This window comes from Heteronotia binoei, chromosome 3 (genome assembly GCF_032191835.1).
Source record: "Heteronotia binoei isolate CCM8104 ecotype False Entrance Well chromosome 3, APGP_CSIRO_Hbin_v1, whole genome shotgun sequence".
Classification (NCBI taxonomy): domain Eukaryota; kingdom Metazoa; phylum Chordata; class Lepidosauria; order Squamata; family Gekkonidae; genus Heteronotia; species Heteronotia binoei.
Window position 1 is genome coordinate 58,263,510 of NC_083225.1, and position 11,591 is coordinate 58,275,100.

The 11,591-nt window shown below is 39.7% G+C and overlaps 1 protein-coding gene across 1 annotated transcript in view; it reads left to right on the top strand.

Annotated features, from left to right (window-relative positions):
* Window positions 1–11,591, top strand: part of LOC132568258 (carbohydrate sulfotransferase 7-like) — a 29,520-nt gene extending 17,929 nt beyond the window's left edge. The window contains exon 2 of the mRNA XM_060233885.1: window positions 10,688–11,591. Coding sequence (XP_060089868.1) covers window positions 10,688–10,714 — 27 coding nt within the window. The 3' untranslated portion in view covers window positions 10,715–11,591. The remainder of the gene's footprint in view (window positions 1–10,687) is intronic.

The window sequence follows — 11,591 nt, forward strand, 5'->3', positions numbered from 1 at the left end:
TTTAAAGCTGCCACATTGGCTGACAGGAGTAAATAAATGTGGGTGAAGAACAGTGATGAAATTAATCCTTTTTCTTCCATGCCTGGAATTGGTAAGAAGATGGAAGGGGCACGCTCTCCTTCTCCCTACTAATTTTGCAGGGCAAGGGCATAAGCGGATTCTATTTAGTGGATACCAAGCTGCAACTGAACAGGCAGGAAAAAGGGTAGGCTTTTTCTTCTCCCTTGGAACTCTGAGGGGCATACTGTAGAATATGAGCGGGTGTGTGTGTGTGTGTGTGGATGTTGTCTATCCCAAGGACTTCTCTCAAAGGATCTTATTTAATTCTACAATATCTTCTGGTTAGATGAGCTGTGTTCATTGCAAAGAAATAAAGCCATTTCTAAAGGGAAATGTCTTGTGATGGGTGATGTGAAGTATGATTCTATGATGCATCCTTTTGTGGAGGAATCTTGAAGATAATAAGTAAAAACTCTGATAAGAATGAATACTGAGTGTTGAGAGCTTTGATTTTACAAAATAGAGAAGATACTTTTTTCATGGACTCATCCTTATAATCAGGTAGACTGATTTCTTGTACAGAGAAGTCAACAATGGCCCAGTGGTAAGGAAGTTTAACAAAAGGAAATTGACATAGCTATTTGGAGTACTTCATGTGGGTTAACTCACCCATGTTTCTTCTAGTGCTAAGTGATTCCCTCCCCCCCACCCCGCCACTTAATCTCCCTCTATTTAAATCCTTGTGGGACTGGGTCAGATAGAGTGTTGACTATAGCTTTAGCTTTCAAGAATTTGGCAAGTAAAAAAAAAAATTGGTGATGAGGAAGGATCTTGAGTGGAAGGAAGGAAAATAGATATGCAAGTGCTCCCTGAAAAACCCTGACTGGTATAGTCTTAACATTTATCTTCCTCTTTGTACATTTTGGATTATTCCTTGACTGGTTTTCTATGTTTGAAAGACATGCTGAGCTATGACCTTGGCTCAATGATGATAACCTCATGCTATCATGAGAGTCTGGCAAGGTATTTAGAGCCAGGGAAGGCAGCCTGTCAGTCTTGAAGTGTTAAGCTGTGATGGTGACCTATATTACTATCTAGCAAGCCTTTCAGCATGTTTTTGTTGTTGTTCAGTTGCACAGTTGAATCCAACTCTTTGCGATCCCATGGACAAAGTCACGCCAGGCCCTCCTGTCTTCCACCATCTTCCGAAGCCTGCTCAAATTTGTGTGTGTTACATTAGTAACACTGTCCAGCCATCTCATCTTTTGCCATCCCCTTCTTCTTTTGCCTTCTGTCTTTTCTAGCATCAGGATCTTCTCCAGTGAATGCTCCCTTCTCATTTGGTGGCCAAAGTATTTGAGCTTCAGCTTCAGCATCTGACCTTCCAGGGAACAGTCTAGGATGATTTCCCTTAGGACTGACATATTTGATCTTCTTGCAGTCCACGGGACTCTCAAGATTCTTCTCCAGCACCACATCTCAAAAGCATCTATTCTTCTACGCTCGGCCTTCCTTGTGGTCCAGCTCTCACAGCCATACATTACTACTGCATATACCATCGCTTTGACTATACAGACTTTTGTTGGCAGGGTGAAGTCTCTACTTTTTATTATACTGCCCAGGTTCACCATAGCTGTCCTCCCATAAGAACATAAGAACATAAGAGAAGCCATGTTAGATCAGGCCAATGGCCCATCCAGTCCAACATTCTGTGTCACACAGCGGCCAAATATATATATATATATATATATATATATACACACACACACACACACACACATACACACTGTGGCTAATAGCCACTGATGGACCTCTGCTCCATATTTTTATCTAACCCCCTCTTGAAGGTGGCCATGCTTGTGGCCGCCACCACCTCCTGTGGCAGTGAATTCCACATGTTAATCACCCTTTGGGTGAAGAAGTACTTCCTTTTATCCGTTTTAACCTGTCTGCTCAGCAATTTCATCGAATGCCCACGAGTTCTCGTATTGTGAGAAAGGGAGAAAAGTACTTCTTTCTCTACTTTCTCCATCCCATGCATTATCTTGTAAACCTCTATCATGTCACCCCTCAGTCGACGTTTCTCCAAGCTAAAGAGCCCTAAGCGTTTCAGCCTTTCTTCATAGGGAAGGTGTTCCAGCCCTTTAATCATTCTAGTTGCCCTTTTCTGAACTTTCTCCAATGCTATAATATCCTTTTTGAGGTGCGGCGACCAGAACTGCACACAGTATTCCAAATGAGACCGCACCAAGGAACAAACATCTTTTAATTTCATGGCTACAGTCACCATCTGCAGTCATCTTGGATCCCAGAAAAGTGAAGTCTGTCATTACTTCCATATCTTCCCCTTCTATTTGCCAAGGTGTGATGGGGCCGGATGCCATGATCTTAGTTTTTTTGATGTTGAGATTCAAGCCTACTTTTGTGCTCTCCTCTTTCACCCTCAACAAGAGGTTCTTTAGGTCCTCCTCACTTTTTGCCATTAGAGTGGTGAGGTTGATGTTTTTCGTGACAGTCTTAATTCTGGCTTCTGCTTCATCCAGCCAGCATTCCACATGATGTACTTTGCATATAAATTAATTAAGCAGGATGACAATATACATTCTTGTCAAACTCCTTTTCCTATTCTAAACCAATCAGTTGTTCCATATCCTGTTCTGACAGTTGCTTCTTGACCCTTATACAGGTTTCTCAGGAGACATGTGAGGTGGTCTGGTATTCCCATCTCTTTAAGGACTTGCACAGTTTGTTGTGATCCACACAATCAAAGGCTTTAGCATAGTCAATGAAACAGAAATAGACGTTTTTCTGATACTCTTGTGCTTTTTCCATAATCCATCGAATGTTGGCAATTTAATCTCTAGTTTCTCTACCTCTCCAAAACCCAGCTTGAACTTCTGCTGGTTCCCGATCTACATACTGCTGATGCCTAGCTTGTAGGATCTTTAACATGATCTTGCTGGCATGTGAAGTGAGTGCAATGGTTTGAACATTCTTTGGCATTACTCTTCCTTGGGGTTGGAATATAAACTGATCTTTTCCAATCCTGTGGCCACGGTTGCATTTTCCAAATTTTTTGACATAATGCATACATCACTAACAGCATCATCTTTTAGGACTTTGAAAAGCTCAACTGGGATACCGTCATCTCCACTTGCTTTGTTGTTAGTAATGCTTTCTACGGCCCATTTGACTTCACACTCTAGGATGTCTGGCTCAAGGTCAGAGATTTCACTGTCATGGTTTTCCAGGACATTGAGATCCTTCTTGTATAATTCTTCTGTTTATTCTTGCTACCTCTTCCTGATCTCTTCTGCTTCTGTTAGGTTCGTACAGTTTTTGCCCTTTATCATGGCCATCTTTGCATAAAATGTTCCCTTGATTTCTCCAATTTTCTTGAAGAGATCTCTTGTCCTTCCCATTCTATTACTTTCCGCTATTGCTTTGCATTGTTCCTCCTCCTTATTCTCTCCTTGCTGTTCTCTGGGAATTTGCATTCAGTTGGGTGAATTTTTCCTTTTCACCTTTGCCTTTCATTTTCCTTCTTTCCTCAGCTATTTGTAAAGCCACATCAGACAGCCAATTTGCTTTCCTTCTTTCCTCAGCTATTTGTAAAGCCTCATCAGACAGCCACTTTGCTTTCTTGCATTTCTTTTTCTTTGGGATTGCTGCCTTCTGTATAATGTCACGAACCTCTGTCCATAGTTCTTCAGGCACTCTGTCTATCAACTCTAGTTCCTTAAACCTATTCTTCACCTCCACTGTATATTCATAAGGGATGTGATCAAGGTCAAACCTGAATGGCCTAATGGCTTCCCTAGTTTTCTTTAATTTAAGCTTGAATTTTGCAATGAATAGTTCATTATCTGAGCCGCAGTCAGCTCCAGGTCTTGTTTTTGCTGACTGTAAGGAGATTCTCCATCTTTGACTGCAGAGTATATAATCAATCTGATTTCTCTGTTGCCCATCAGGTGATGTCCATGTGTAGAGTCGCCTTTTAGGTTGTTGGAAGAGGATGTTTGCTATGACCAGCTTGTTCTCTTGACAGAACTCTATTAGCCTTTGCCCAGCTTCATTTTGTTCTCCAAGGCCAAACTTGTCAGTTGTTCCGGTCACCTTTTGGCTTCCTACTTTAGCATTCCAGTCCCCTATGATGAGGAGGACATCTTTTTTGGTGTTAATTCCAGAAGGTGTTGTAGATCTTCATAGAACCGGTCCACATCAGCCTCTTCTGCATCAGTGGTTGGGGCATAGACTTGCATTACTGTGATATTGAATGGTTTGCCTTGGATACAGACCGAGACCATTCTGTCATTTTTGAGATTGTATCCCATTACTGCCTTCCTCATTCTATTGTTAACTACAAAGGCCACACGATTTCTTCTACGGGATGCTTGCCCACAGTAATAGATGTAGTGATCCTCTGAGTTAAATTCACCTATTCCCGTCCATTTTAGTTCACTGATTCTAAAAATGTCAAGGTTCAGTCTTGCCATCTCGTTTGACTACATCCTTGATTCATAGATCTTACATTCCAATGCAGTATTGTTCTTTGCAGCATTGGACTGTTCTTTCACCATCAGACACATCCATAGCTGAGTGTCCTTTCAGCTTTGGCCCAGCTGCTTCACTCTTGCTGTGGTTACTTGGACTTGCCCTCTGCTCTTCCCCAGTAGCATGTTGGGCACCTTCTGACCTGAGGGGCTCATCTTCCAGCACCATATCTTTTAGCCTTTTGTTACTGTCCATGGGGTTTTCTTGGCAAGGATACTGGAGTGGTTTGCCATTTCCTTCTCCAGTGGATCACATTGTCCTGGTTCTCAGCTGTGGCCTGTCCATCTTGGGCGGCCCTGCATGGCATAGTACACAGCCTCACTGAACCGCGCAAGACCTCTTTCCATGTCAAGGCAGTAATCCATGAGAGGGTCAGCATGTTTACTGTCCTTCAATTGAAATTAAATGAATCCTGTTACTTCTCTGTACTTTAAAGGAATCAAAAGAAATACCCAGTTTTACATTTATGAGATTATCTTCTGCATTAGTATTTCCCTATTAGTCAGAGGCCTGAGGAAGAGATCGGTGGTTATTTTTAACTGATGAGTAAAACGAGTCTTCCTCATATATACCCACCATGAGCTCCTTTTGTCTCTAGGCTCTTTGTAAGGATTATTTAGTGATCCCCTTACAGCCTGTTGGTCCTGTTTTCTGGCTTTCTTGTAGTGTATGTCACCGCCCACCTGAATACAGATCTCATGCAAAGCTTTTATCTCTATTAGCCTTTCTTCTGTCTCTCTCACTCTCAGCAGTTGACTCTTTACTTTTGAAAGCTTCTTTGCTCCACTACCACAGCTAGGATGTTCTAATGTTTTTATGCCATCACTTCAGCTTAAACAATGACTGGATCTGGAGGCATGCTAATGACAACAGCCTATTTTTAACTTCTTTTATATAAATTATACTGGTACATAATGCTGAACACTGTGTATGGAGCCATAAAACTATAACTGTCAATTTTTTTTTTACTGTTAAATGTTTTGAGTTACACTGAAGTTCTATTATGATGGCCTGTCTCAACACTTTTCAGTTGGTAACCATACAGAATATTGTGCGTCTTTGTTTTACATACTAGTTGAGAAACAAAGACATATGTACACAGCCCAATCTTATTGCATGTTTACTCAGAAGTAAGAAGTAAGCCCCACTGTATTAAGTGAGGCTTAGCCTCAAGAAAATATGCGCAAGACTGCAACTTTAATCTTGTAGGTACATGCATATTGACACCATGAAAAATGCAGATCAACAATAATGTGAACCCTTTTCTTTCACATACCCTTTTCTTCCTGTTCTTAAACAGTACTACTGTTCTTTAAAAAAAATGATATATTTAAAGTATCTCTATGTTGCCCTTAACAAAAAATTTTCAGAGAGCTTTGCAATAAAAAGATGCAATGTACACTCTGGGAAAATACTAAAATATAAGACACCCTACAATTAGTAAAAGCAGCACAATTAATACCATAATATCAGAAAAGGGGGAGAGGAGTAAATAAATAACTTTCATAACAGGAGGCTTTGGAAACAAAAGACATCTTCACTGGGCATGTACATCTCCATGATGAATGAAAAGATAAAAGGAGTTCCACAGAGTAGATGACTACCCATTTTACGTTAAATAATTGGAGCATATATTGCAGGGCCTTAGCAACAATTTTAGCAGTCAGACAGTTAAATATGCAAACTGGCTTAATTTTTAGATCCCCTTGCAACCCAGATGGAAAGGGAACAGGGTAATGGGAAGTAATGAAGTAATTTCTGTTCTGGTGAAATTGGTCCGAATACTACACCAAATAGCACTCTTACAACTGCATTCTGGTCCAACTGAAGTTTGCTAACTATCTTCAAAGGTGGGCTTGTGTAGAATGCACTGCTGTGATTTATGTTATCATAGTATGTATATTTGGGTCCCTATTTTGCTGTTCCAGGAAGGAAATAAAACATATTGTTTAAATACACTACATGGCATAGATTAGAACTGCTTGTTCCTGTGCAAACCTCAGTCTAATAGCACCCCTAAACCACTCTTTCAGGGGGAGCACAACTTGATCTAGAATAATCCTAGGGCCAGTGCTCAGTGGCAGAGCATCTGCTTGGGAAGCAGAAGGTCCCAGGTTCAATCCCTGGCATCTCCAAAAAAGGGTCCAGGCAAACAGGTGTGAAAAACCTCAGCTTGAGACCCTGGAGAGCCACTGCCAGTCTGAGAAGACAATACTGACTTTGATGGACCAAAGGTCTGATTCAGTATAAGGCAGCTTCATATGTTCATCTCTAGCAGCAGCTGCTAGAAAAGATCTTTTGGGGAAGGGACGGTGGCTCAGTGGTAAAGTATCTGCTTGGGAAGCAGAAGGTCCCAGGCAGCTTCATATGTTCATACGCAACCGCATGTTCAATCCTAGGTTGGCTACATTATCAACTGGCAGTACCTCAATTTATTGGCTGTCATCCATGCCATCACTACTCCAGGCACTTATTTAGAGTATTTGTTTATTATTATCTATTTATAACCTGCCCTTCCCTCAACGAGCTCTGGGCGGGGAACAATTATTATAAAGAATTAAAATTATAATTAAAAATAATTTGTACAATATAACAATCTTAAAAACAAGTCAAATTCTGCAGATAGTAATATCAAATTGCAGCCACTTCTCCCATATATCACCTCAGCTGAAAAGGAGAATTTAATGTAATTAGCATACCAATGACTCCTCATTACATCCTGCTGTACTATTAACTCACTATTGTAACAGATTTTGTGATTTTATTGTAATTTATTGTGATTTTATTATTATCTATATTGATGTAATCCGCCCTGAGCCCCCATGGGGGAATGGGTGGAATATAAATAATAATAATAATAATAATAATACAAACCTCTGTATAACCTCTTGCAGCAGTTTTGTGCAGATGCTGAACAGCATTTGAGACAAGATGGCGCTCTAGAGGCCCCACCCTGTACCTGATCAATACTTTCCAGTATTGATATGACACACTGAAACTACAGTGCTTCCAACATCCATCTCAGACAGTTGGCTCAGAAGGACACCTGGTTGATGATACTGAATATGGCCAAGAGGTCCAGGAGAATCAACAGGACTACACTTCTGTCAGAGTGTTTAAAGTGCCAATCAGAAATCTGCACTGTCTTCTCCTGCAGCATTAAACAAGCAAGCCCCAGGATTGTGCCAATATTTTTTTTACTTGGGACAGATCTATTGGACCCTTTTTTCTTCTTCTCTCTCGCTCTCTTTTTGGCAATTTCTGAAAAATCCCAGATCTGAATACCATACTGGTAATTGGATCCAGGATTTTTCAGGAATCCATCGCCCTCCCTCTTTTTTTCTTTTTTGGCCCAATAGACCTGAACTGAAAAATACCAGTAAAAAAAAACTGCACACCCCTAGATTCTATTAAAAAGGTTTCATAACCACTTCTCTCATTGTCATTGGCAGAAACCTTTTTCTCAAAGTTGCACTAAGAAACACCCAGACCCAAGAGGGTAACTCTCCCCGAATAAGCTGTAATGAGCCAGGAGAACAAGGATCACCCTGTAAGGTAGTAAGCCAGGAATTTAGTCAAAGGAATTTATCTAAATTAAATTGCAGCTACTGAAATCCAAATCAATGTAATCCAGCTGCATCTGTGAAATATCTTGCAAACCAGTCAACCTCCAGGAATGGGAATCTGAGTGGAGAAGCCGCCTCCAATAACAAACTGGAAAACATAGAAATGCACTCACTTCTTATTGTAAACTCAAAGACTATATAGAGTATGCAGTATTAATGTGAAATGTGAAGTACCTACTATGAAATTAGTTTACTAGAATTTCATTCCAAGGAATCCTTTGTGCCTATATAGGATCAGCCACATTTGTTCAATTACCATATGAAATCGTTTTACTGAATGCTGTATTATCCAGCGCTTTTTTAAAAAGAAAAAGCCCAGCAGGAATTCATTTGCATATTAAGCCACACCCCTGATGCCAAGCCAGCCAGAACTGTGTTTGTGCATTCCTGCTGAAAAAAAAAAAAGCCCTGGTATTATCCTTTTAGTATGACTGAATATCTTTGATAACATGAAATCAAATACTTCAATCTCTGAGAACAAAGTCTAAGTCCAGTGGCACCTTTATGAGCTTTTGTGTGCTCACATGTGAATTGTATCTGAAATGTGCCTGCACTCGAAAGCTCATACCTTGAATAAAAAACATTGTTGGTCTTAAAGGTGCTACTGGATACAAACTTTGTTCTGCTGCTTCAGAGCAACACGGCTAATACACCTGGATTTAACCCTTGTGGTTAAGATATCCATCTTTTAATTCTTACTTTCACAGTATTATATGTCATGAAACTCAAGTCCTAGAAAACCGTTGCATTAAAAATGTACCTGCCTTGATGCTGGTTTCTCAGATAACGAGATAAGTATATTCAGGCTCTATTTAACCCAGTTTCTGTGACTGAAAGAGGTACAGAGCACAAGGTAATGATATGCTTGCTTAAAGGTGTTAACTATTTAACACAGGAGGTGTTTGAGTAACTCAATAGGTACAAAGACAAAAAATGGAACAAACTGCTGGAAAACACTTCTTGATCAAAAATGCAGAATTTTTCCCCTCGTGCAGTGCAGTTACTTTTATAAATGTACAGCAATGTTAATAAAGTTTATTTTAAACCAGTGATTCTTTAACTGTAGGTATACATCCCTCTGAGGAGGCAGTGTATAAAAGGGGAAGGGGTTAGAACTGAGGGGCAAATAAGGGACATTTGGGATTTTAAATAGTTTCTTCTGCACACTTGCAGTGCCTTTTGACAGCAAGTTGAATAGAATGTTTCATACTTTCTTCATCTTGAAGATAAAATCCCAAATGTCTGTATTTGATCATTAAGGAATTAGCTGGTGGCCACCAGACAAAAGGGTCACATTGAACGTATACTTGAGATTTTTGTATAATACGCATATAAATATATCGACGTAAATAATGCCGCCTTCTCTGTAGTGCTGTTTTTTATATACTTGTGGCCGAAGAGCATAGCGTACTTAGTGGGTAGTAGAACATTAAAGACTGAAAAACAGTTTTAAGTAGTAATCAGAAAAAATAAGTTGAAGCAAACCACAAATCGAGGAGAAATTCTTTCATTTTAATACCTGCCTTTCTCTACAGTGGGGATCCAAAATTGCATTCATTGTTTTCTTCTCCATTTTATCCTCACAACAACACTGTGTGGTAAGTTAGGCTGAATGAGGTTACCCAGCAAGTGTCCATTGCAGAGTGGGGATTCAAACCTGGTGTTATAGGGCCTGCTATAGCACTTTAACCAGTATATCACACTGTAGTTTCTCTTGCTGAAAGTGATGTTTATTTCATCCAAATTGAGATTGAGCTTAATTGAGATCTTGCCCATATGCTTGCACCTTCTGAGATAAGGACAGTCACAGCCTTTTCTGTCATGATGCCTCAATTTTGGAACTTCTTTCCTATAGCTGTTTGTTTTGCTAAGAAGAGCTGGTAAACCTGTATTTTATCACATGGATAACCTGAACCTTCCCTAAGTACTGCCATAGGAAAAAATTATTTTAGTTACTCTTGTTACATGAAATCGAAGCTGTTACCAGGGTTCCCTCCTGGCAACGCAATTTGTTGCCTGCTCATACCTGAAGTGCCAGTGGAAGGAAATGGAGCCCATGCTGGCATCATGCTGAGAAGTGTTTGGAAATCCTAGAACATTCCATAATGTCATGTCTGGAGAAAACTGGAAGTGACATCACCATACCAGTACGTCAGTCCCCCATATCCAAAATGCTTCCAGGGTATGGTGGCTGTGGCCAAGTTATTACTAATAAAGAACAGAAACCAACCAGTAGAAAGCATCATACTGAGGTGCAGTCTATACCTGAGCCTCAGTGGCAAAGGCATACCATAAACAAAGAGAATTAAATGTATCACGAAATTATGAAAAATAGAAAACCATAGCATTGATTTCCATACATATCTAATGCTGTTAACATTTAGCTCCAAAATCTTTGAGTTAATGTGCAAATAATTTGCCTTATTTCCAAAGAAAATTAGTGTGCACTGAAGCTTTTGAAATCATATCCTAATCCCGACTTTCAATTTTTTTTCTCACCTGTACAGGTTAACAAACCGGCAGCTGATACATAACAGGATACAAAGGACATATGCATTGTGTACACATTGGAAATGGCAAATGAATAGCAACTTTTACTGAAGGTTCAGCGTGTCATTCCAAACACAGACTAACTTTAGCGGAGCAGACATTATTATAAAGACAACTGAGCAAGGAAACTGAAATGGCTCAATGTGAATAATTACTCCTCTACTTCTGAAGTACTTTATCTTCCAAGCTGCCAGTGTTTTCAGTTCTTGATACTGCCACTTCCAACATGCTTTATCGGCACATGGACAACCAGCTATCACAGGAAGAGGAATATAAGTGTTTGGTTTGTTAAAGGACTCGCATATTTTAAATGTCCTATTCATTTCATGAAAGAACTTCAAACACAATGCCTATGAAATTCATGAATCCGTATTAGTGAAGGCATACAGTCAGTTAACATAAAGCAGTAGTTTCCCTCCTATTCACATCTACCTTTATCACTGACACAGTACTTGCTTTTTGGTTTTTTAAAAAATTGTATTTGGCCTGTTTCTGCTTCTTCTTTGCATTCGTCTTTTTCTCCTTCAGAAACTTAAAAACTGGTGGCGCTGATAGTGGTATGACTGTCAGTTAGAAACCACTGATATTTTAGTGCAACATACAGAAGACATAGCAAACACAAACCACTTCTATCGAAAGTAATATTTGAAATGTAATTCAGCAACCAAAGCACAACTTCCCACCAAATTTATTTGCTATCCCAGATAGCCTTGGGACCATCTGATGCTAGGAACTAGAGCTTAGTAATTTTTATTAAAGTACATCTGCATTTCTGAAATAATGCTTTTGTATTACTTTGGGGAAGGGGACAATTGTAATACACTGTCCCCTAACTGAACTACACTAGTGAACACTGAAAAA